Source organism: Cebus imitator, unplaced genomic scaffold, assembly GCF_001604975.1.
Source record: "Cebus imitator isolate Cc_AM_T3 unplaced genomic scaffold, Cebus_imitator-1.0 Scaffold334, whole genome shotgun sequence".
NCBI lineage: Eukaryota > Metazoa > Chordata > Mammalia > Primates > Cebidae > Cebus > Cebus imitator.
Genome location: NW_016107649.1, coordinates 264,603 through 290,061, shown reverse-complemented (window position 1 = coordinate 290,061; position 25,459 = coordinate 264,603). Strand labels below are relative to the sequence as shown.

Genomic DNA, 25,459 nt, shown 5'->3' with positions numbered 1-25,459 from the left:
CCTAACGAAGTCCCCCAGCTGGGTTATTCATGGGCTGCACAGCCCACGTTGCAGAGAGGAGTGAAGAAGTGCAGACAAAAAAGCCAGCAGTATCCGGCACAATACATCCAAATCTTGGAGTGCCGTCAGGTGAAGGGATGGAAAAGGTTGATGTGTACCCATCACTGGAAAGTCCCTCAGCCTCTGCCTGGCTACTCTGATTTAACAAGCAATGTATTCTCACATGAGCTCTGTCAATAAAGCCTCCAGCTCAGTGGTTCTCTCAATCAGTGGAGATCTTGCCACCTGGGGAACATGTGGCAATACCTGGGACATTTTTGATTGTCGTAACTAGGGAGGTGGTACTAGCATTTTAGTGGGTAGAGGGTAGGAATGCTGGCAAACATCCTACAATACACAGGACAGCAACCCCGACACACACACACAAAGAATTATCCGGTCTGAAATGTCAATTATGCCAAGATCCAGCCCAGTGCCTTTTCATAAACCAAGAAACTGAGACACAGAGGAGTAAAGTGACTTGCCCCAGAAATTCCTGCTGGAGAAAACTGGAGAGAGAAAGCAAGCCACTGTGACCACCTCCCTTGTGAATGCTCTTTAAAGTCACACAGATGTTTAATTTTTAAAAAATAAATAAATCTACATCCTGAGAGTTGCAGACAAGTTCCCTGGCTTAAGCTCACCCAAGTGCTTTCAGGATGTTTCCTATTCTTGGAATTTAACTGTTTCCAAGATTTCTTAGAAAATAGTGCCAACGTCTTAAGCATGAGCAGATCTTCAAGGTCTCTTAACTGTCCCTATGATGTGGGTCAGCTTGGCCACCGGCTGACCTTCCCTGCACCACAATTTCCTGGGTCCCTCTTTTAGAACTGTGGTGAGCCCAAGCATCCAGAAAGCACAGGACACAGAGAAAGCAACCTCTCTACCTTATCACAGGGGGAGGGGGGGACTTACCAGAAATAAACAATGGCCAAGGGAAAAATAAAATCTCCCAACTATAGTTATGTTCACTAGGAGAATTCTTTTGAGGCGATAGCCCTCCAGGCCAAGGTCCATTTTTACTCATCCTTGGGCTTTGGTTGACTTTATTTTTAAGAATCCAAAAGAGATGTGGGAAGGAAAACAGACTAGCCTATGTCTGGGCTGCCTGAGATCTTCTGACGACAACCAGAGGTTCGCTTGCTGGGCCCAGTTCATATTCCGAGATTAGATCGTGAAGCCATCAGGGCTACACCCATACCCCTGATAGGTCCCACAGTTGGAACAGATGGCCTTATTCAAGGATGGATGTGCAGTCCTTCCTTCAGACACAAGCTGATAAGGAAGGGAGTTCACTGCTAGGATCTTTGTCCACCCCTACCTAGGAACAGGACTAAACAAGAAGACAAGACTTTTTTTTCCTTCTCCCCAGTAATATAGCATCTTTCCTCTTAACTAGCCCTGGCAAGTCCTAAGACCAAACAGTGCCCAAGTGTAGGCAGGGGTAAACGTCAGACTAGGGAGAAACCGTGAACAAGAAAAGACCCAAGGTACACACATAACAAAACCAAAAAAGCCATTTTATTGAAAATTAAATTCAAACTTCAAATTAATATTACAATCATGAGAAAATGCCAAATAATTCAATTTACAGTTGCAACATACAATACAAATAGTCCCTTTGAAGTTAAGAGTAAACTCATCCACAATCGTGACCTGTGGCACAAAGCGGAATTTTTACAATATGTGCATGGAAAGCAATTCTTGGGCAATAGCAATCGGAAAAAATAAAAATGAAAGCTTGTATTTACACAAAATGCTACAAATATTTTTGTTCCACAGAAACCTAAGAATTGTAAAGCATATCCAGAAGAAATGGAATTTTATTCAGAATACCTAAGAAATTATTGTAAGTTATGGTTTTGGCTGATATATTTCAAAGTACTGCATTAAAAAGCAAACAGTTATTTGTAAACATGAAGTAAACAAACATCTAAAAAGTTCTCACATAGAAAAAATTTTTTAATGCATTAGTTTTCTAAAAACAACAAATTCAAGGTTTGGAAGAATTGTCTTTTATTATTGTTCTTTCAAATACCATGGGTATAATGATTACTTTTGCTAATGCTTCATATTTCCACGTATTAACCAGGATTCTGGGCCAGGCCCTTTCCTCAGAATGGAGGGAATCCTTAAAGCTGCACACACCTCTCCTCCCTTCTGAATTTATCATGAATGCTCCCTAGTGGTGTGGATTCCTCTGCTCATTTTTAAAGGGCCCTGGCGGGGGAGAGGCGGTAAGACTGTCTAAAGAGCAAACGATAGTTGATCTGTTGAGTTTCTCAGTTCCAGGCTGAATGTTATTCCACTAACCTAAAACCAAAGCTGTGATACCTTTCCTGGAACTCTGACATGGGTTGAAATTTGTGAGACAAGTGAAATGGATAAATAATGTGGCTGCGCTGATCACACTGTAAATTCCAGCAATGTTTGTGCTACGTCAAGAACCACGCTATCTGAATTCCCAGAACTAGAGTGTTGACTAGTACATGGTTCCACAGTAGTAGTAAGACTTTGCTTTGGTCTTGAAATCACAAATCAAACACATGACCCAGTGCAAATTAATGGTTCCGTGGAAAAAAAGAAAAACAAAATTTTAATCCCTACACCAAAAAAGGGCAGAATTTGTTCTAAGAAATGTGAATGACCCCCATTGGGGTGGATGGAGTGAGGGTGGAGGGAAGAAGTGCTTGAATTTTTCCCAAGGAAAAAAAGCTTCTAAAGTGTTTCTGGGTTGCTGCCTGCAGCCAGTAGAGTAACATTTCGACACAAAAGCATAACCAAAGTCACTCGGTAGGTGTACTGTAAACTTAAAAAAGCCCTTTTAGCACTTTTAACATTAAAACATAATGTACAAATATAGTACTTTTTTAATTAAATAGGATGCAGCTGGCACAGGCAGTAACATTTTTATGTTGATTAATTAAAATTGAAATGTGTAACCAGACACTGGCTTTTTTAAGTGCTGCTGAAACAAACACATATTTTACACTTACAAATAAATGGACAGTGGTGTGCTTCAAGCTACCACACACAAACAATAAATAGTATCAATGACTACTTCCATCTTACTTAAGTAATAGAAAAGTGGCTTATTTATCTAAATATACTTGGTATATGGCCTTTAGAAGGCAAAGTGTTTTGTTTTCCCATCAATTTTTTTTAGAAGGAGTCAGGATGAGTTCCAAGGGAGACTCCCCGGCAGGAAGAACAGGTCCAGCTGCCCCACATGCTGTCCTGCAATGCTGGGTGGCCTACAAAGGTGGGTTTGAGAAGGACCAGAGAATAAGGGGGCCATTAGGGGTTGAAGGCAAATCTCTGCTAAGTTCTGCTCGGGAGGGTGGAGGGCTCCAATGACGGGACCCTGACTTTTCGGGGAGGAGAGCAGGGATTGGCCTGGTGGTGTCATTAGATGATCCTAGTTTGGATTAAGGATTTGAACTTGGAAATCTGTCATGTGACTCCCAGGAGTGGTCAAAGTGCATGCCACAGAAGGGCTCTAGCTCAAATTCGTACGCAGTAGTAGACACCAAACTCCACACATCCTTGCCCTCCTTGGCCCTCCATTGTAGGAAATACAAATGTCAAAGGCTTTCTGTAGGTCCCCACAGGCTGTATGTCATCCTCTCAGCTCAGCTGCCTGCTGGAACCTGGCTACCTCTTCAGAGGACCGACTCCCAAAGGACAGCGATGTCATTCTGCTCCTCTAAATGCAAATTCTGTGGGAAGCTGCCAGTGGGGCCTTGGGTAAGGCAGATTGGGGTTCCCCTGATGTGTTGTCTGGTAAGGCTGGTTGGTTAAGAATCCCTGGTGCAACTTTGCTCTCCTGTATTAGATGTCTCATAATTGATCCTCTATCCACATGTGTGGCTTTAAGCTGACTATGTCTTCACTATGAAGCCTGGCGATTTAGAGTTTTGCTTAACTATGAAACCACAGAATATTTTTCTGTAGTTCAATGATTTACTTGTGCTTGTCTTTTTAATATGACAAGAGTCATAATTACCCCAAAGAAATTAAAAAACCACATTGCTCCAGCATTTCATGCTGATAAAGGGCTAAAGGTTGTTTTTAAATCCCTAATTATTGTTTTAAAAGGCAAAGCTGTGTTAGAGGCATTCAAAGATCTGAAAGAACTAAACATAACATTTCCTTCATACATCACCAAAACAAGCTATATCTAAAATATTTGGAGATGAAAGTATTTTTTTAATCACATTGTGCCTGGATGAACTAAAATTGCTTAGCAATATTTCAGATATGGCTCTAGACCACGGAAGAAATTTGTTATTTAATAAAGAGCACTTTTAGAGACCTAAGTCAACATATCAATACACTAAGAAATGTTTCAAGGGTCCAAATGTCATTAAATAATTATAAATATATCTTTAAAGTTATATGACCATTCACGTTAGCAAGTTACCTCAGATTTTACACATATTCATAATTTAAAAAAAAAAAGAAAACAACACATAGCCAAACGCAAACACTATCTATACCATTATGGCTATAATAACGTATTGCCATTTTCAGTTTTGCATAAAAGGAGAAGGCAGGTTTTAGGGATTGGATTTCTTTTTGGTTCAATGGGAAAAGGGGAGGAGGAATGTTAAAATGTAAAATAAAATAATCTATCCTGATCAGTTATTTTTGAAGTCACTTTCTTAGAGCAGGAAAAAAAAAAAAAAAAAAAAACCAACAGTTCAGATGAGGACCTGCAGCATGTCTGAAAGCAGAAATTGGAAGCATTATTCTGAATGATGGTACTGTGATGGAAGCGTCCATTCTACCTCATGTCCCTTTAGTGCACCTCGACTGGTTTTGTCAGCTGTCTGTGGAGGGCACTGGTCCATACACAGCTGCCACCGTGAGGGTGTAAGGTTTCAAAGCACAGAGAGGAAGCGGCTTTGCTCTTCTCCCTCCTGAACCTGGAGTCCACCTCTCTGAATTGGTATATGAACAGGTTATTGATGATAACAGGCCAAACAGCAAAAACAAAAATACCTTTTCCCTTGTTTGTTCCTTTGTAAAAGTGTATCTTAAATAGTAAACAATCTGAAACCCGATTGCAACTGTCTCTCTTGAGCCTTCTGCTTCTCAGTATCTACCCTCTTATGGCTGCAAGATCATGACTAAGTGAGTGAATGAAAAAATCTTCTAAAAAATAGGCACTTTGTAGATAGCTAATCGATATACATATATATGCACTCTCTCTATATATATGTATATATTGATACATGTGGGATGTGACTCCCCAGATACCACTGGGCCACCGCTGAGGAATTTCAATATGGTCGCCAAACAGATTCATCCATTCTGCCACTAGAATTCAAAACAGTTGGGGAACTGCTGTGGCTTCCATCAGCGTCAACACCATCATTCTGGTTAGGCAAATTTGGATTTAATAGCGTGCTGCCATTCGAGGTGGTGGTGCATGGCGGAAGCATTCTGGAAGGAGACCGGTCTCCCCCCGGCACCATGGGAAACTGATAGGATCCTGACGAAGTGCCATAGTAGAGATATGGAGTGCTGCTGGTCTGGAAGGGTCCACTCTGGCTTTGGGAAGAGCCGGGATAGGGTGGTGGCAGGTAGGTGTGGTAGTGAGTGGTGGCGGACATACCGAGGGACATGCCTGAGGTGACTGGCGGGGTGTAAGTAAAGGTGGCTGGATAGTGCATTCGTGGGTTGGAGAAGCGGCTCTCAGTGAGGGATGAAATGCTTGGGAACTGCCTGGGGTCTGAAAAAGGGCCCAGTTCTGAAGCACCTAAAAATTATAACAGAAGACGGGGGAAAAAATCTGTAAATATCAATTAAAATAATGATAGAATTGTTACAAGAAAAAAAAAATGAAAACTTTAGCTTTCCCAAATAGGAACAGCAAGCCACAAACAGACCTTCAAATGCACCAGTCACTTTACAGTCTTTTTTTCCCCCACTTTGCAGTCTTAACAGCATTGATCCTTAAGCTCTTCACCCCCAGAGCATCCCAGAGGGCTTTAAAAACCCACATGTGTGCCAGGTCAATGTGTAAACCAACCCAACACTCTGATCACATAGGTTCACTCACCAGACTTTAAGACCAAATCCGTATGGATTTTTTTTTTTCTCTTTTTGTTTCTCGTTGCACGTTAGATATTTGAAGTGAAATTTTTACTAAGTCAGACAAGTTTATTTTCCTCAACTCAATATAAAGAAATTCCAAAATAACGTCTTACTGTTTACTCTTGGCAGACTCCTTAGTCAATGAAGGAGCATCAAAAAGATATCCTATCATGTTCCTAACATTTCCTTTAAAGCCTTAAAAGAATTTAAAATCTTGTCATACGCCTCATCTTGTTAACAGTGAAATCAAACCAGAAACTCCTAACTTCTCTGGAGATGGACAGGAAGGGTCATAAGCTACTAGACAAGTCGGTTTTGAAAGTGGGAGTTAGGAGGCACAAGGGGGCTTGGTACCTTAGGAATCACTGCATTTCAAGTCTCGACGGGAGACTTGTGACCTGATTTAGGCCAGGTGCTGACAGTGGCTTTTGCGAAAGGCTCGCTGCCTAGGGGAGATCAATGTCTCACAGGCCCCAGCACCACATCCTACAGAAACAGCTTCCGGTCAACTTGAAGCAGTAACCTAGAGGCGAAGATGGTTTTTCCCTAAAATGTGAAGTCCTTTCACATCTAAAGCTAACAGTATGCCTCCTTAATAGACATTTCTGGTGCCTAACTTGTGAAACCACCATTATAAACCATTTAATGTGGAAATTACTTTTCTGAAATGCTAAAATCTTGTAGTTGTGATCTTTAAAGATTGGGCCTATTATTATTTTTCTGGAATTGACAGAATTGTGACAAGCCCTTTTCTAACACCAGTGCCCTTGTTAAGATATTGAACCCTTCTAAAATATCTGGATTATTCTAACCTCATATATTTGTTTTTCCTTTTAGCTATAAAGGAAAGCACGAAACAATTCTTGAGGACTTTAGTGAATGGATACTTCTTCGTCTCATTTTTATTCAGACCTTGTTCTCGGATATTACAACATTTATTAAAGGAATAATCCGAACACTTTTCTTTAAAGGTGCTGATTGAAGTTTGTTAATTTTTGTTAAAATGCACACTGCTTAGAATCTTCATAAAATGCAAGGTTTAAGTGTCATGATGTGCATTTGTAATAAAACGTGACTCTTTGAAAGCAACACATAGTTAACAAAACTCACAAATCGGACAGTAACAACCAGACAGCCCAGCCCAGCCCAGCCCTGCCCAGCCCAGCAATTGTTAAAAGTCTCACCTGCCTGGCTCTTCTTACTGAGAGTGGAAGGCCAGAGGCAGAAGTCAGAGGTGGCAGTGTCATCATCTGTAAAATGAGGGGGATGAGCTCTAAGTTCCCTTCCAGCTCTAATGTTCTATGACCATGAATTCCAAGAGAGAAAGAGAAGCAACAGCCTTAGGGGAGGGGTAGATAGAGAGGTTACCCCGTCTGTCATTAGTATTTTCCCAGAGTCCGCAGGCCCATAAGCAGATCGTAAAAGCTAGTGAGCAGCTTCTAATGCCAGAAGCACTTTCAAGATGAAGAACCAGAACTGACATATCCCAGGCAGTCACTCTCTGCTTTTTATAAATTCTTCCATCCTCAACTAACTTCTACCTATTCCTCCCCAAATGAAACTCTGACAAGCTTAAGTTTAAAAATGTGGAAGCAGAGATTATGCCAGAATCAGAAATGGGAGCATATGCGCCATAACATCGCCCCGCCCAACACTCATGCCCTGCCTCATACAATAGAGGCCAAACGGAGGCCACAGATGTTCCTCAGACAGCCTCTGTATTCCAGGGCACCCGGGTGACCCCAAGCTGGCAGAGCTAATAGTGATGGGCAGGTTACTTCTGTATGCATTAAGTTCAATATTTAGATCATATAAGAAAAACCATAATACTGTGAGCAGTGTGCATCAGAAAGAAGTGGCATTTAAAACTCCAATGTGTGCCCCCTGCAGAAGCATGGAGTTCACACAGATAGGCACATTAATGTAAAAACTGCTTCTCAGGTGTATTTGTACTCAAAATACACTGTAGTAATAATTAAAATTCCGTATGGTTTCACTTATTTTGATGCAGAAGCCCCATTAAAACCCTTTATGTGGGGCCCTGGCAGTAAACTCCAATATGGTTTTGAATTTATCCCTCCCCCCACCTTCCTCTCAATTTTACCTGATACGTTTTCCTGATGTTTTTATTGTCCATCACATGCCAGGATCACTGTACCTTTTTGGTTTATAGATGTTAGCTAACACAAACTGACATTTGTTTTTCAGTTAATGAGCTCTGGTTATGATTTATAGAAAACAATGCAACAAATCTCCACTAGGTTTACAGTATTTTAACCAATCACTTCTAGGCATTTGAGTCTTAATGTCTTGAGAATTGACTCTTTCTTGACAATGAGGGCTAATGTTGACTTGAAAGGGATTATAGGATGATTTTTCAACTTACAAACAATAGAATTTTCTGGAATTTGTTTAGTCATTCTATGGTACCAAGAAATGCTCCTGAAACATATTGCAATATGTTCTGTAGAAAGAAATACTAACAATTTGCTCTAGTATGATATGAGATCCCTTATAAAATCATCACGATAGAATGGTGGGAGGAATCCTAAACTTAAAGACTATAAACTCCTTCCTAATCTTCAATTTTAAATAATAATTGTTACAGAAGCAAATAATGTCATTCACTTTTCTTTCATTGAATAAGCTTGTATCTATGCTTCCAATCTCCGTTTTGTACGTGAGCTCAAGTTTTCTTTTAGAACCCCTTCTTGGGTTACTTTGTCATTGTATCCTAAACTAGTCACACCTTGTGTCACTAACCACCTTATAGCCACCAACTTACAAAAATAGAACTGGATATGACATCAACTAAAGTAAGAAAAATGTAAATTTGACTTATTAAGAGTCCACATTATGAAAGCCTAGAGTTCTAAAAGTAGTGCTACCCCAATCTGATTTTATAAATATGAAACCAAAGCTCAGCCACTGCTCCACTGATACACCTGGCACCATCAGAGCTCCCAAGAGCCAGTTTAAAACTCCTGACTACAACCTGCTGGATAAATAAAGCCAAAGGTGGTTTGGGGACCATTTTAAAATAGCAAGGAACAACCTACACAAATCCATTCTTTTTGCTGTTATCTATGTTATCTCTTCCATATACAAAGTCCATTCAGCTATTAGGCTTTGCTGAACAGTGGAGAAGTTGAGAGTGCTATGGTCAACACTAGATCACTTGGTGCTAAGAGTTTCAAAATGGTATGTGCCTACATCTGGGGTTTTCAGGGAGACTGCCAGGAGTTACTAGAAGCCCAAGATAATCATCACGCATTTTTCTGATGGGCTGGTATTACTCAACTTGGGGAAAATAATACACTATACAATAAAGATGAATATAATGTGGAGGAGAATGCAACATTTATGTGAATTTTTAGATAAATGAAAAATGACTTCAACAAAATTTTGCACTCGTAAAGCTTTAGGCTATGCTCCTAGACCCCCTAAGGTACCCAAATACTCCTTTATACTGCTTGAGGAACTCTGACAGGAAAGTCTAAACTCCTAATTTACTGCTTACGTAATGCAAATCTAACCCCTGTTTGACAAATAGGGAAGCTGATATCTAGAGAAATGAAGCCATTTATTCAATATCACAAAAACACACAGCTTAAGAGGCACAGCCACAGCTAGACAGACCCCTTTGACTTCTAACAAATAATATGCGAACTTAGTTACTCTTAAGGAATTTGGTTAACATGATCAGAGGCCTATCTACACACATACACACACACACACACACACACACACACACACTCACACACTCACACCTATCTTAGAAGTTGATTTGCCTAAAAGAAAAATCCTTAAAATTTCTCAAAATACTTAAGTTGACTCTTCTACTGCCTAAGTGTTACCCCAATGTGAGTTCCTATCTTTAGGATATTATTAATGGCTCTTTTAGGCCTTGTTGATCTAATCTGCTAAATAATGGGCAATTAGTTTAGTTGCTCAGGGCAACATGTGAATGAGACCAAGGTCAAGGGTATGATCCCCTTAGGAGCTGCTGGCTTCCTACAGATACATTTCATTCCAAAACTGCTGTCTACGCCCCCCCAGCCAAAGGCAAACAGCTTGCAAACAAATGTAGCTGTCATAAAGGGAGCTGCAAGAACCTTGCTCATTAAAATAGTAACGGCAGCGGCAGCAGCAATTTTTCACAACCTAATATACACAGGGAAGAATATATTCATAAAATGTCCACGGTGCGCAAATAAAAATAAAATCAATGGTAAAAGTAAAAACATCTTGTCCCCGCTCCCAACGTCTATGAGGGAAAACGAAATAGCCTCTCTTTACCCAGCTCGGTTTCTTGGGTCTTCGGGTGGAAAGTGAGTGGAACCAAGATAAGGGGGAATTAAATAGAATGTCTGGTCTTTAATTCTTAGGACCTGCAATCCTCCACGTGGTATCTTTCACACCTTGCTCTCCAATGCTGCCTGTCCTGAGTCATGTTTCGCTCCCACTGAGAGCGAGCTGTTAAGGGCAGAGATGTGTCTGATACTTCTTTGTCTCCCCTTCAGAACTTCATAATAGTCACACCTGTGTTTGACATTTGTAGGCCTTTACCAAGGCCTTTACTTTAACATACATTTTCTCATTGATGAGGCCCTCAATAAATAATGGTTGATTGATGGAAAATGGGTAAGGAGATCTCTTGAACCAAAGGAAATTGGAATTTGAGCAAAATAACTGACTGGGTACTTGCCGTTGGGGCTGTCAGCCGGGCAACGCCATACCCCATGTACCTCACCCTCTATGCAGTACGTTTACACATCCCAGCAGAGGAGGCAGGTCAGGGCAGAAAAAAAGACGAGGGGACTTGAATCCAGACTGAACAGATGTTGGCATATTCAGAGTCCTCTGCCCACTTTATGTGAGGGCATAAAGGTACAGAATGAAAAGCCATCGTACTTCTCAGCAATGAGGTGTTAACTTCAAAGCTTCATTGGGGCCTTTTAAATGGTAGGAGTTATTGCTTCAACAAATCTCAAATACATCCCAAGAACGTTTTATTAACCCCCTCTCAGCGTTCTTTCTATTGGAACAGTTAATACACAAGACCTACATGGAGCTGCTCTCCCCTGGTAACCAAGAATCTTCTCCCCCTTTTAAAATTTTGGCTGTCTTCTTCCTAACTGCTCTATTACATAATTTCCTATTTTACTTCAGTTCCAATAGCATTTATTTTCTGTATCACTGTTTTGGACCCTTACTCACTCCCTTAATGAATTATTAGCTGTTTCTTGGTCAGTTTTCTCCAACTATAAAGTCAGCTTTGGATGGTAAAGAATATGTTTTCCTCTCCTGTCCCTCTCAGAACCTAGTACATTGTAAGAGGCTAAACTGAAAAAAAAAAATGTGCATGGCTGGATGGATAAATGAATACGTAAATGAGTCTAAGGATCGGGAACTCTGTACAATAACTCTACAGTTTTGACACTAAAGAAAAGGAGATGAAAAGCATTGAGCCATCCTGACATCAAACCTAAAATGTAATTCAAATACACTCCATACCTATAAAACCTTGTAAAACTCTCTTTAAAGACTATTCAAAGCTATTCCTAAGCATTATTGCATCACTTGACCTCACACTGCAGACAGGAGCCCCACAAGCAGCAGTTGACACTAGTAAACAGATGCCTCTGGTTTGCTGCCTCTGTTACTCCCGCTTCACTCCCAGCACCTGTCCTGCCTCCCAGCCAGTATCCGGGTGTAGATCCACACTAGGGAGCCCCGGGGAAACTAGATGAAGGGGAAAGAGGGCCAGGCCAGAAACGCATGGCATGCTGTTAGGTAAGCACACTCATCTTTCCTCATGATCCTGGGTTAATCGCTGCCACTAAGATCATAATCTTCATTTTGAGTGAGTAGTTTAAAGGAACAGAGAGTGAAACTAGCATCCTGTTTGAATTTTTAGACTAGTATACAGAAGCAGAAGTCAGAGTCATCAAGAATCATAGACGAGTTCTATAGATAAGTTTTATGGACACGGAAGCCTGCTGGCATGTTAGATCTGAGTGGCAACACGAGACTCGGACATGGTTCTCCGTCCCAGCTCCAGCATTCTATTTACCTCTGCACCCTGACAGAGCAAGCAGGGTGTGGAGGAAAATGGAGAGGGTCTGCCTTGAGCTTCCTGAGAACTGCATTCTATGAAAACACACATGAAAAGGGAAATTCTTCATTTACTGCCTTTTCAAGTCACACAGGCAGCAGGGCCTTCAAACAAGAGTGTATTACCCCTCACTCAAGCATAGGCCAGCCACCTTTCAAAAGGCGTATCTGAACAATTCTGTAATGAAGGAGTGAAAAGGAAGGCGGCGATGGGCAGATGCAGAGTCCTCTGCCCTATTTCAAAGTCATATCCCATTGCTCCTCAGCATGGTCCCTCTTCCTGGTGGAGTGACATATACTCAGGACATTTACGGAAGCTTTGCTCATGCTCTCTCCGCACCCATGGCTTTCTCTCTTCTCTCTGCCAGACCAAGGTAAGCAAGCACTGTCTTCAAAGCTCACCACTACACAAGGACTTTCGGGGCATACACATTCTTGCCATAATCTTTTCTTTGCCAGACAAACCTGGGACATTTATGTAGATGTATCTTACTGCTGCACACATTCTAAAGTATTATCATTGATTTTAGATAAGAATTTTCATTTTCTAACTAAAGAGAAAGCAAATTAAGAGTAAAAACCACATATTCTTCTTTCAGATCCTACCTAATATATAGTATGGTGCTGAGAAGACAGATGCTTCAAAACATGTTGCTAAGCAGATGAATTACTACCAAAGTCTCAAACAGGCAAGCACGACAGGCGTAGAAATGCTATATGAACAGTATCCGAAAGTCAAATGTAGACTATATGCAAAATATCACTTTGCATTTTCCACACCGAGGTTCTAAGGGACCAGTTTTCTACATTTCCCTTTATTTCTCCCCTCACACTAAAATTGATCGAATATTCATCACTAAGTTTTAATTTCACTAGATAATGAGGAAAATATACCACATATGGAAGACATGCAATGAATCATGCTGATGGAGAAGAAACCAGCAAAACAAGATTGTAAAATCAATTTTAGATAATGAAATGACCAGCAAACTCCAGCGTTTTGCAAAAGAGAGGGAAAAGTCCTCAACTATCCAGTCTAAATATTTGTTTTCTGTGCTGTAATGAATTGTACTTTTCCACTGCATGCTCACAAATTCTGAAAGAACTAGATGATCCTAACGCTAAGAAAGTATGTTATGCTGAAAGAAAAAGAGAGAGAGAGGAAAAAAAAAAAAAACAACTTGGCAATTTTCAGAAAATTCAGCCATTCCTTAAACCCACCCAAATTTCGAGGATATTGTTGGAAGAATATATTTCCTTTTGTAAAGGGAAAGGAGGTAGGCAGTAGATGTGAGTGTGTATGCATCCAGGGAGGGAGAGGAAGGGAAGGAAGGAGCCAAAGATGGAGGGGGAGAGAAAAGGGAGGAAAAATGAGAGAGATCTTCCTGCTAGGCCTTGATTAAGAACTTTTTAAATCCTAGGAAGGGTGGATAGTCTTTGAAACCAGATCCGCTTCAGGAAGGAGGCCAGCACCCAGGACACCGTGTCTTTCAGAAGGGGCCACCCACGGTGCCGTGGCGGTCATATGACTGCCCTGTCACATCCTGAAGCCATTTCCAGCCCATGCACACGTCTGTGCTCCCATTTAGAGAGGATGGGATATATTGGGAACACATATGGAAACACTTTCAGAGAATCAGTTTCCATGAAATTCATAATGAGCCAAGTGGCTTCAGATGTGGTTGCGTTCCTCCGATTAGCCAGCAAAAAAAAGGGAAAAAAGGAGGAAAAAAGGGACAAATCCACCCTTTCAGACCTTATTTCAGTTTCAGAAAAATTAAAAACCACTAATGACTTATGGCTACCAAAACATGGAGCCACAATTAGGAGAGGAGGAACTAGGAAAACGAGGGAGAGAGGTTTAAAAGCGATAGCCTTTCCCCCTTAAAAATAACAGCTTCAATATTGGTAATCTTATCTTAAATCAGAGAGAGGCTTTCCTGCGATGGTATCTGCCTGGACTGGCATAATTAATTTTCTGACATCCTGGCAGAAGGTTGTGCGCATGTGCGAATGAGGGTGCGGGAGGCGGCGGCTGGGAGACTTGAAGCGAGGCAGAGGCTGCAAGACCAGCTCTTATTTGATAACATATGTGGTCAATTAAAATTATTTTAAAAATTGCAAACTAAATGATAAATTGTTCCTAAGTAAATCTTTCAAAAAACAGCCCGAATTCAGACGGGACAGCCTGGTATTTTCCTGTAGCCTGCGCTAGTGGTAACTTGGGCTATATTAAAAGCAGAAATTTATGAACTGGTTGAGATGTTATATATTAGACACCAAAGCCTAGTTGATAGGAAGGCATGAAATACAAGAAGTGGACAAATGGAGAAGGGTTTTTAAAGAGGGACATTTAACTGATATTAGTAAGTTAAAACATTATATTAAAACAAAAAGACATATTCTAAAATAAAATTCACATACATTTTCAGATAAAACAAGAGACTTGAAAATATTCTCCTTAGGGGACTTGGGGTTGTTTTGGGTTATGCCAGATCAGGGAGAGCAGGGGTAGTGAAGGAGCCCTTGAGTTTTCTCTGCCCTTTGAGGCGCTCTGCTGGAAAAATCTGTGCAGTGTTTCTTTCAGGCTTGGTAGCAAGCCTAACGCCCTGGTGCAGGAATGTTCTGACTTGAAGCTGCTTGATGATGGGCTGGGAACCAGAACTGCCTATTGCTTAATAGATGAGTTAGCTGCTTTTCCCTAACCATAGGAATCCTTTAAGTGATGGAATAGCCACAGCATCCCATGGTGTTAGCAAAAATTGACTAAGAGGAAAGAGTGGCTAACCAAACCACTGAGATGCCACGGCTCAGAAGCAGCACTCCCACTGCCGTTTTGTCATGAAATCCTCTGTGAGGTAGCACTGTCACTGACTGTACTTTATGAATGGCAAACTTAAGCTCAAAAAAAGTTAAGCGATGTCATCAAAGTTACAGATCAGTACATGGTGACCCAAGACCTGGCCCCAGACTTGTGAGGGCTCTACTGCCACTGTTCCCCCTAAGGTGCAGACATTTGGGGTCATTTTCACGTGGATTCTAGCAGCCTGGCCACGGCTACCTGGAGGGCAATGATGAAAAGCCTTCTGACCAACTGTCACTGACAGCCCTGGGGATGGAGATGAGCAGGAGGTAGAATGGGAGGCAGATGTGTCCACTTACTTGCCATGCTTGGCCCAGCCCCAGAATTCTGATACTGTCTTTACCACTGGTGTTCTGAATGCTATGAAGCAAATCATGTTTGATAGTAGTTAGGTAACCTCATTGCATGAGACTCCTGTAAGCAGGAATTGGTAACAGTACACAACAAATAGCAAACATCTCCATCCTAAAAGGGCCATTCCTCCTTACCCGTACTATTTGAACTAGTAGAGCCAGGGAAGAAGAAACCTGAAATGATTGGGTCTCCAAGGTAGAAAATACATAAATTGAGAAGCAAAATCCTGAAATTCCTGATTAACCCCACACACCCAGCTCCAGGTCCAGCCAAACTCTTCCGTAAAAAAAAACCGAAACTGAGAAGAGAGACGCTGGTTGAGGTAGGAAGACCGTGAAATGAATAATCACCAACAAGTCTACTGCTTTCAGATAGAGTTTGAAGAGTTGTAGTCCTACTCTGCTTCTTAAAGACTCAAGCTGCTCCTCTAAATGTAAAACCAACTTAATCTAAAACTCCACCCTAAACGGAGACCAGCGCTGGTCCAGGAGAGACGGCTGGGGACAGGAAGAGTCCACTCCAGGCAGCCACTGCTTTCAAGGCCAAATCATACAAAACTTGAAAAGCTGAGGCCATTATTTTTTAAAATACAATTTCCCAAAATAGACCTCAAAAGGCGTGCTGCCCAGGTGCGGTCAAACAGCCCTGAGGCCATCCTGGACCTTAAAGCACGTGGCTCAAATTACCCGATGCCCCTAGAGCTGGGACTTGAACCGGATCACCAAGCGCTGCGCAGTCTTTATAATTCAGCTCCAAAAGATACAGCAATCCATGTTAATCTAGGATCAAAGCCAGAGGCTTTAGTCTCAAACCGTATCCTGAGGCCCTCTGCTTATTTTTGCCCTTTCTCCCTCTACAGTCAGATGCAGCCACTTACCTGTGCCCCCATGGAGGCCTGGGCTGACCATGCCCTGGGAGGGGTTCCTGCCCCTGGAGGAAATACATAAGGGGCTTCCGGGTTGTGACAGAAGCTGGCTTTATATTCAAGGTCCACTTTGTGTGTTGCATCTTCTGCTCGGGTGGTTTATCTGGCTTCCTGAATCTTGTTTGACTTTCTGGTTCCTTGGGATTTCCTTGTTCATGTCTGCCTATCTGTTCGTGACTTCACATCAGGCTTTTTCACTCGCGTGTGTGTGTTTCTAGATCTCTGTGTTAAGTGCACACAGACATTTGCAAGAGCAACAGTCTTGTCCCAGCTTACCTTTCCCATCTTGTCTCTCATTTTAACTCTACAATCCAGTCAAACCAGACCCTTCTCCACCTTCTGTGCTACCGTGCTTTTTCCCACCTTCCTGCCTGGGTTTACATTAATCTCACAGCCCTTAGTAGGCCCCCTAGCCGCCGACCCTATCTCAGCTCCTTGATATTCTAAGCAGCCTTTAAAACTGACCTCACAGTCCCCCTCTGCTGTGAAGCTTCTTCACATATTCTTGCTTTAGCCCAGAGTAACCTCCCCTTCCTCTCTGCAGGCAATTAGTTCTTCATTTGTATCTTTCTTGTAAGAGTGCTGGGGGAGCAACAATCACGTGATCACCTCTACTAGCCTTTTTAAAAATTTTTAACTTTTAAGTTCAAGGGTACATGTACAGGTTTGTTATATCGGTAAACTTGTAACACGGGGGTTTGTGGTGCAGATTATTTCATCGCCCAGGTATTAGGCCTAGGACCCATGAGCTATTTTTCCTGATCCTCTCACTCCCACCAGCCATCACCATCCAACAGGCCCCACTGTGTGCTGTTCCCCTCTATGTGCCTGTGTGTTCTCATTATTCAGTTCCCACGTATAAGTGAGAACATGCAGCAATATTTGGTTTTCTGTTCCTGCATCAGTTTGCTAAGGATGATGGCCTCCAGCTCCAACCCTCTTCCTGCAAAGGACATGATGTCTTTCTTTTCATGAAGGCTGCATTCAACTAGCCTTTAAAGTGCTTAAAAATGGGAATGCTGTCCTATTTATCTTTAAATAGGACACCATTTGCCCAAACACCATTGCCCCTCTCAGAGTTACATACCAAAAGTATTTAAATGCGTGTCTAAGGGGAAAATGATGGCAATAGCAGATTTGACCTAAGTCCTTGCTCTCACTGCAACTTGTGTGTGTCATCTGCCTTCTGCCTGTACATCTTCAACCAACTGCCTTTCCTACCTGCTCTACCTGTGTTTACCTGAAAGGGTTCAGGTTAGTTGCAGAGCCACAGCTCTGCCCTGGCCACCAGTTAGTTCTGCGGGGCGTCTCTCGCTCTCTCCCCTGTTCCCCGGCTTGCCCCCCTTTATCCTATGAACAAAAACTGTTTCTGAATTTTTCAGTCCCAGCAAACCATCAGGTCCCACATCAACCTAATTCTCCAAAAACGTAATGAAATGATAAGGTAACATCTCAGATTTTGCTTTTTGAGTTTTCACTGTTTTTATAAACATTTGGTTTTACCTTCACAAAGAACCTGAGAGGTAGGCAGGATAGGTACTGATTGGTAAGGAAGCTTCACCAGAGAAAGAAGGCACCGTCTCGAGGACACAGCTCATTAGTGCAGAGCTGAAATGAACGTGTTGAGTTTCCAATTTGTGTTCTTTTTTTCTCCCAATATAGTTGCCTCATTAGCATCTACTGCTTTTCATCCAAATAGAAGTCTCAACAGGAGAGCTGGGCATGGTGGCTCACGCCTGTAATCCCAGCACTTTGGGAGGTGGAGGCAGGCAGATCACTTGAGGCCAGGAGTTCGAGACCAGCCTGGCCAACATGGTGAAACCCCATGTCTACTAAAAATACAAAAATTAGCCAAGCATGGTGACACACACCTGTAGTCCCAGCTATTCCAGAGGCCGAGGCATGAGAATCACTTGAACCTGGGAAGTGAAAAGGGGAGGTTGCAGTGAGCTGAGGTGGCGCCACTGTACTCCAGCCTGGGTGACAGAGCAAGACTCTGTCTCAAAAAGAAAAAAAAGAAGTCTTAACAGGGAAAAGGATGGTATTTCTTCAAAAACAGGGCACATTTCAATTGATATTTTTAAAACGTTGACTGGTATGCCTTCTCACATTGGATGTTTATATCCAGTGACATCAGGAACCAAACTACTACCTTTATTTAACTGAAAAACTGACTTTGCAAAGAATTTCTTTCTCTTTGTTGCTAGGATTTAGCCTAAAACCATGTCCAGGCGTCTCTCTGCTATCCTGACACAATGCTTCTTATGTAACTTCCGAATCCAAATGTAGCGTTGTAGTAACTCGTTCCTCTGACAGTCTAAGCGTTTTTTCCACTCAAGCCCTGCACACAGAATTAACTCAAAACTTCTGCAAGAAAAACGTCCCTTTTAGAGTTTGATTTGGCATCAGTTTCAAAGAGCTGTCTGTATATTTTAGAATATGTAGAATTTTCCTTTGATTGAAAACTCTCTTTTAACAATGGACAAGAGATGATTTCTCTTCTGAGTGATTTAAACAAAAACAAACACATCTTAGTTACATAGAGCCTTGTTCTCAAAGTGGTCTCTCTCTGAAAGAAATCAAACCCTACAGATTGTTAAGCATTTGGCAAAAGCCTTCAAACAGGCAAAGCCAAATAGCGAAATTTTCCTTGTTGCAGGAGATAAACAAATACTAGAGCAAATTTTTTAAAGCATAGATTCTCCTTTCACTTTCCACTCTGCTCGATAACATTCCCCTCTCAACACACACACACACCCCTTTAGAGGGGTTTCATCTTCAATGTTTATTCCCGGTGCTATAGTAATAAACTCGCCACAAATGGACATTTTCAACATCTGTTTGTGGCTGTTCCCAGACGTCTTGTATTTCTTTGGGACATGAAGCCCTCTGTCTCCCAAGTGTAAACAGACACACCTAATTATGTATTAAGGTGTCTGAGAGGAGCTACTTGTTTTGATGACCATAAAAAAAAAAAAGGGGGGGGGGCGGTCTGCTTAACTGGCTGTGGGATGTGGGACAAATACACAGTAGTCCAGTAGCAGCTCCTCAAACAGTGGAAGTTCTCTGCCTGCCAAGGACAAGATCCAAATCCTATTTTTCTCAGCCTGAGAATAGTGTCCACTGAGTCCACTCCAGATGTGGACGGAAACAGTCAGTGACTGGTCAGGAGAGACAGTAACTCCCACAGGTGGGGGGCAGGGGGCACATCTATTTAATCTTCTCATGAGGACTTAATTTTCGGTTGAAAAGAGGAAAGGTGCAGAGGAGGAAGAGGTCATTTAGGATTCATTTTTTTTCTTCTTCTTGAGATCTCAATGGCCATGTATAGCAATGGTAATAAAATGTCAGTAGCATATGAGAAATGTAGCAGAAGAAAACAATTCTAGTGTTGGACTCACAATTGGAGGTGTACGTTCTGGTCACCGTGCTGTCCCTGGTGGTCACGTGGACTCCCTTTCCCTCCCTGACCCACACATCCCTCATCAGTAAATGAGGGATGGGGACAAAATCATCTCTGTGGGTTTCCCAGCTCTAAAATTCTGATCCTGCTACATACATACTGGACAAGTCTCAGAATTCCAAAAATACCTTCACAAATTCTACTAGAAATACTATTCCTGTAAAGAATGGTCCCCATTCATTAAAAAGCAGTACTAGCTTTCAAAATGAGGTAATAAATCTACACATTCAATGTGTAAAAAAAAAAAAAAATCCAGGTTTTCTATGTATATAATGTCAATTCAAAAATGTAGGATCTTTTCTAAAAATTAAAAAAATAATAATAATAATTGTTAACAACAGTTCCCAACACAGGCCAAAAGAAAATGGTAACACTACTAGCTTTTTAAGACAGGCTTTCATCCTTAAAGTTAGCAGTAAAGGTTAAAACTAACTTCAGGCTCACATATTCAATGGAAGATATCATGTAAGCTATTTCTCTTTTTTTTCTGTTCTAGATTCTTTAAGCAAATTGTTTTGATCTGAATTATCTAAAGTTAAAATAAATGATTTTTTGTATCAACCTTTCCAGCTTTCACAGGGTAGAATATACTGTTGTGCATAATTTAAGTAGCTTTAAATTTCCTTACCCCACATATAAAAACATATTTTGAGGATTTTTTTTTGGGGGGGGAGGCACAGAGTCTCCCTCTGTCGCCAGGCAGGAGTGCAGTGGCACAATCTCAGCTCACTGCAACCTCCACCTCCCAGGTTCAAGCGAATCCCCTGCCTCAGCCTCCTGAGTGGCTGGGACTAAGGCATGTGCCACCACACCCAGCTTATTTTTGTATTTTTAGTAGAGACGAGGTTTCACCATGTTAGCCGGGATGGTCTCAATCTTTTGACCTTGTGATCCACCCACCTGAGCCTCCCAAAGTGCTGGGATTACAGGCGTGAGCCACCGCACCCAGCCTATTTTGAGGTTTTAAGATTTCACTAATGTATACATTTTTAATTGCTAGAAAAAAATTTATGTTGACCAAATTGGGAGATAGATTTTTCCACTATTATTTCTGGTTAGGGATTTGGTCCATTTTACTTTATTTTGAGTCCTCTGATCTGCATCAAACCATGAATTTTGGCTACTTAGTAAGGATTAATGGTGTTATCCAGGTATGGCCTGGAAAGACCAGTGATATAAATATTTCTCTTAGGAGGATACCCACCAGGCCTTTGTAGCAAAGTCTTATTCTGATATGGAGACTCCTACAGTGACGCAGAGTAGGGAAAAGCACATTATGTGGAGCTAAAAGACCTGGAGTTGAGTTTTCACCCTCCTTCCCTTTCATTTGATGGCCCTGAACAAATCTCTGAATGTCTCCGAGCTCTAATTTCCTACCGGCAAACTACTGAGTATAATAGTATTGATACTCCAATGCGTTGCGACGATTAAATGAAATAATGCCTGTGAAAGTGTTTTCTATAAATGTAAAGCACTATCTAAGTATTATTCATACTAAGTTTTGCTATGCATTTATTTTTACTCTCACCTTTGGACTCAGTTGCTGAAATTCTTCCCATCTTCCTCTACACTTAATTTGTCTTAGGTTCTAATATGATGTTCTTTATCTGTGAGCTTTAAGTAATTTCTGCCATCAGAAAAGACCTATTACAGAGGACCCAATTGTCCTGATTCTTTTTACTTCTCCCACTCTCTGGAGTTCCTGAAGGAGAGGAGTAGAAGAGTTCAAGGTGCCCTCCAAAGACGCCTCCTCCTTCCTGGAGGAGTCTTCAGCTGGTCTGTACATATTCTGTTGCACCTGCCTGAGTCTCCACTTCTCTTGGATGACCAGCAGCATCCTCTGGAGACAGCAGCTTGATAGGCTGCCAGAGTCCACTTGCCATCTAACTGCACTGGGCCACGGTCCTCTTTATATGCAATATGATACTGTGGGGGAATGCAGCAATCCTAACTCACAGAGTGTACTTGTACCAATCCCTTTGTTCTTCCTGTTTCCCTCATTGTTAACCTGTTTGTTACATTTGTTGGAACTTACTTGCCACGTTTTTAGATAACTGAAGGGATTTACTTCCAATTCACCTTCTATATAACCTAGAGTGGTACTGTGTATTTGATTGTAATAAACTTTTACAAAGATTGTTTTCAAACTTCTAACTAGACGTTGTATCATTTGCAGTTTGAGATGTAACCTGTTTATTAAAATGGTGGTAGGAAGACCCCTGGGAGGGATTCACTTTGGTGAAAGAGTTTTTTTCTCTTAGGTACCAAGGAATGTGGTAAAGTACAGGAAGAGGCAACTCAGCCATCTGCAGAAGCTGTGGCTTTGCAAGTCCAAAGCTGATGCCTCACATACTAGCTTGCAAAGTCTGCAAATAGGCTGAAAGACAACCACATCTCCTTTCTCTAGCTTTAAGGCACTTAACTAAATGTCTAGTTACCTATCTCCTAACCTGCCTGTGTGATGATTTTCAATATGATACCACGGTGTCGTTGTAGTGAAAAAGATCGGTACAAACACCTTGGGACTGGAGGGGCGGGGCATGAGTATAAGCAAGTCCAGCCACTCAACTGAAGAGGAGGGGAATTCATTATACACGTGTATTGTCAGGACTCAGACCTCTTGGCTCATGGGGAGAAAGCAAGCCTCTTTCCAATAAAGTACCCTGCCAATTTTATTCTTTTTTAAAGTGACTGTTTTTTTTCCAGTGGCTGTTATCTGCTGCTTCTCACTCTAGTGAGAAAATTCACATTACATTTTTTCGCCTCCATTCTCTTTTACTGCACCCTTCTAAATGAAAAAGCCAGGGAGAAAAGTTAAAAACTAGGTTTGACAGCCGGAAAACAGCCAATCCATTATCCGAAGCTCCAGTCTATGAAGATTTTGGAGTTCTGAGTATGATTCTGGATTCTTCATGCTGACACCCTTTGAATTGTATCTTCTTCTGAGTCCTTGAGCTTCCAAATCTCAAAATAAATCCATCAAATACATTTTAAATAGCTTTGGTCACAGAGAAACGTGCTCTCCAGATCCTAATTTTACTACTCTCCTTTCCTTTAAAACAAACTAAGAAATGGCTGTAATGGTTTTAAGTACATACACCTCTGCACTTCGGGATTCCAGGAAGAAAAGAAAGCTGTGTCTACATTTTCAACAGGAAATGTAAGAAAAATTGCTCATATCTGCATGAGATCTTGAAGCTAACTTCCAAAACCCCAATTTTAGAGTTTCAAGAGGAGGAATATCCTTTTAGGGCATGTTTGAAGGATCTGAGAAAGGAGGGATAGATTAGTACAACTGTAACGCCAACAGGCTTACCTGCTTAAAGCCTTCTCCTTTAAGTTTGGCTTGTGGTTATGAGATTCTGCTTAGAACATGTTCCTCATATTATTTGTCCCTTATCAATTCAAGTTCCTTGCTATTTAAGGTAAGCCCCAGTTTCTCAGTCCTCTGAAGCAGGTGTTCTGGGTACTGACTCCACAGGGAGGACAAGTGCTGGTGTCTCACCTGGACTGACTTTTCTCAATGGCTGGATATTAGCTCGCCAACCTGAAGGAACTGCTAACCCCTTGCCCAGGTGTTTCCTCACCTCAGAGTTGTTGCCACACACTCCCCAGTGTGATCGTTCAATGACTGCCTGCAAAGCTGGCCTGGTCACACCTGCATGCATGATGGTTTCCATTGAAGTGCATCTTTTTTTTTTTTTTTTTTTTGAGACGGAGTCTTGCTCTGTCACCCAGGCTGGAGTGCAGCAGCACAAGATAGGCTCACTGCAACCTCTGCCTTCCAGGTTCATGCAATTCTCCTGCCTCAGCCTCCTGAGTAGCTGGGATTAAAGGTGCACGTGCCACCATGCCCGACTAATTTTTGTGTGTTTAGTAGAGACAGGGTTTCGCTATGCTGGCCAGGCTTGTCTCAAACTCATGACCTCAAATGATCCACCTGCCTCGGCTTCCCACAGAGCTGGGATTACAGGCTTGAGCCACCACACCCAACCTGAAGTGCATCTTAAAAGCAGGGGAAGGAACTGGTGTGTATAAAGGATATAGAAGACAACATTTTGAGGGTGAGAAGAACTTTAATATAGATCGGCTACGTCCCCATTCAGCTCTCATCTTGCATTGTAGCTCTCATAATCCCCACATGGCATGGGAGGGACCTGGTGAGAGGTAACTGGGGGGCAAGTCTTTTCCATACTGTTCTCGTGATAGCGAATAAGTCTCATGAGATCTGACGGTTTTATACAGAAGTGTTCCCCTGCCCCTTGCACATGTTCTCTTGCCTGCCACCATGTAAGATGTGTCTTTCTCCTCTGTTGCCTTCTGCCATGATTGTGAGGCTTCCCCAGCCATGTGGAACCGTGAGTCCATTAAATCTACCTTTCTTTATATATTACCCAGTTCTTGGGTATGTATTAGCAGCATGAGAACAGACTAATATAAACACATAATGTTGTTTCAGTCCCCGGAATTCATCTCATCATTGTACATCATTGCACTAAAATCTGGATTTGCACAGTGCCAAGGAAAGAGAGCTATTGGAAATCAGCAGATTAACAAAATGTGACTACTGAAAATTAATAATTTTCAGCCAAACAAAACATTTCAGCTCTCAAAATGGATTTCTGGCCTGAAATTTCCAGGTTGGTAGTTCTGTATTCGTTTAATAAATCAAGTAACTCCAGAATTACCACTTCACTTAGGGTGAAGTGGTCTAAACATAAATAGTGTCTAAACATGAATTAAAGTTGTATAAGATGTAATATTATTCCTTTTAAAGTAAACTAACAATTGGGAGAAAACATTACTAAAGCATTTTGATGATACCAGCAAAATGCTCTCTCTAAACCAGTGTCCCTATCCCCACCACTTCCAGGCAAGCCCAAGTCACTGCCCTTTCGCTAGGGTGACTGCCACAGCCTCCTAACCACACTCTTCCCTCCTCCCTAGCCCTCTTACAATTCTCCACTCAACAGCCAGAGTGACCTTTGCAAAACATAAATCGGTGTATATAAGACCCCGCTTAAAATCTACCAAATGGCTTAGCGCTGCACACAACAGCAAATCCAAACCTCTGATCTTGACCTGCAGTGGCCTTGCATAACTTGGACCCAGCCTATCTCTCTAACTTCACATCCTCTACACACTCCAGCCATTGAGCATTCTCAAACCCCCACAGTCTTCCCACCTCTGGGCCCTTGCACTAGCTTTTCCCACTGCCTAGAATGCCCTCCCTTCCTCCTGATCTTCACAGGGCTAACTCTTTTTGGTTATTTAGACCTCAGCTGAACTACTGTCTCCTCATCACCTCACCCTATTTTACTTTTTCCATAGTACATACCCTTAGATAATATTTTATTATTTTAAATTGCCCACCCCTTGGTAATGATAGCTAACATGTATTGTGTGTCAGGCATTATTCTACGGGGTTTACATATATTAACTATCCTTTAGTCCTGATAACAACCTATTACAGCAAGTGTTATTATTATTATCATCATATGGTCATTTAACTGATGCAAAAATTGAGGTACAAACAAGCTGAGTTGCCTCCGCAAAGGCACAAGGCTAGTGAGTGAAGAAGCCTGAATTCAGACCT

General features: G+C 41.7%; 1 protein-coding gene across 7 annotated transcripts in view; it reads right to left on the bottom strand.

Moving 5' to 3' along the window:
• Positions 1–1,538: 1,538 nt before the first annotated feature.
• RUNX2 (RUNX family transcription factor 2) overlaps positions 1,539–25,459 on the bottom strand; it is a 224,224-nt gene continuing 200,303 nt past the window's right edge. For 5 of the 7 annotated variants that reach the window (XM_017505118.2, XM_017505116.2, XM_017505114.2 and 2 more), the window contains 2 exons: positions 7,326–7,391; positions 1,539–5,803 (listed from right to left, as the gene is read on the bottom strand). In XM_017505118.2, the coding sequence (XP_017360607.1) occupies positions 5,325–5,803; positions 7,326–7,391 (545 nt within the window). In that variant the 3' untranslated portion in view covers positions 1,539–5,324. The remainder of the gene's footprint in view (positions 5,804–7,325; positions 7,392–25,459) is intronic. The other 2 variants (XM_017505119.2, XM_017505115.2) reach the window with 1 other exon arrangement.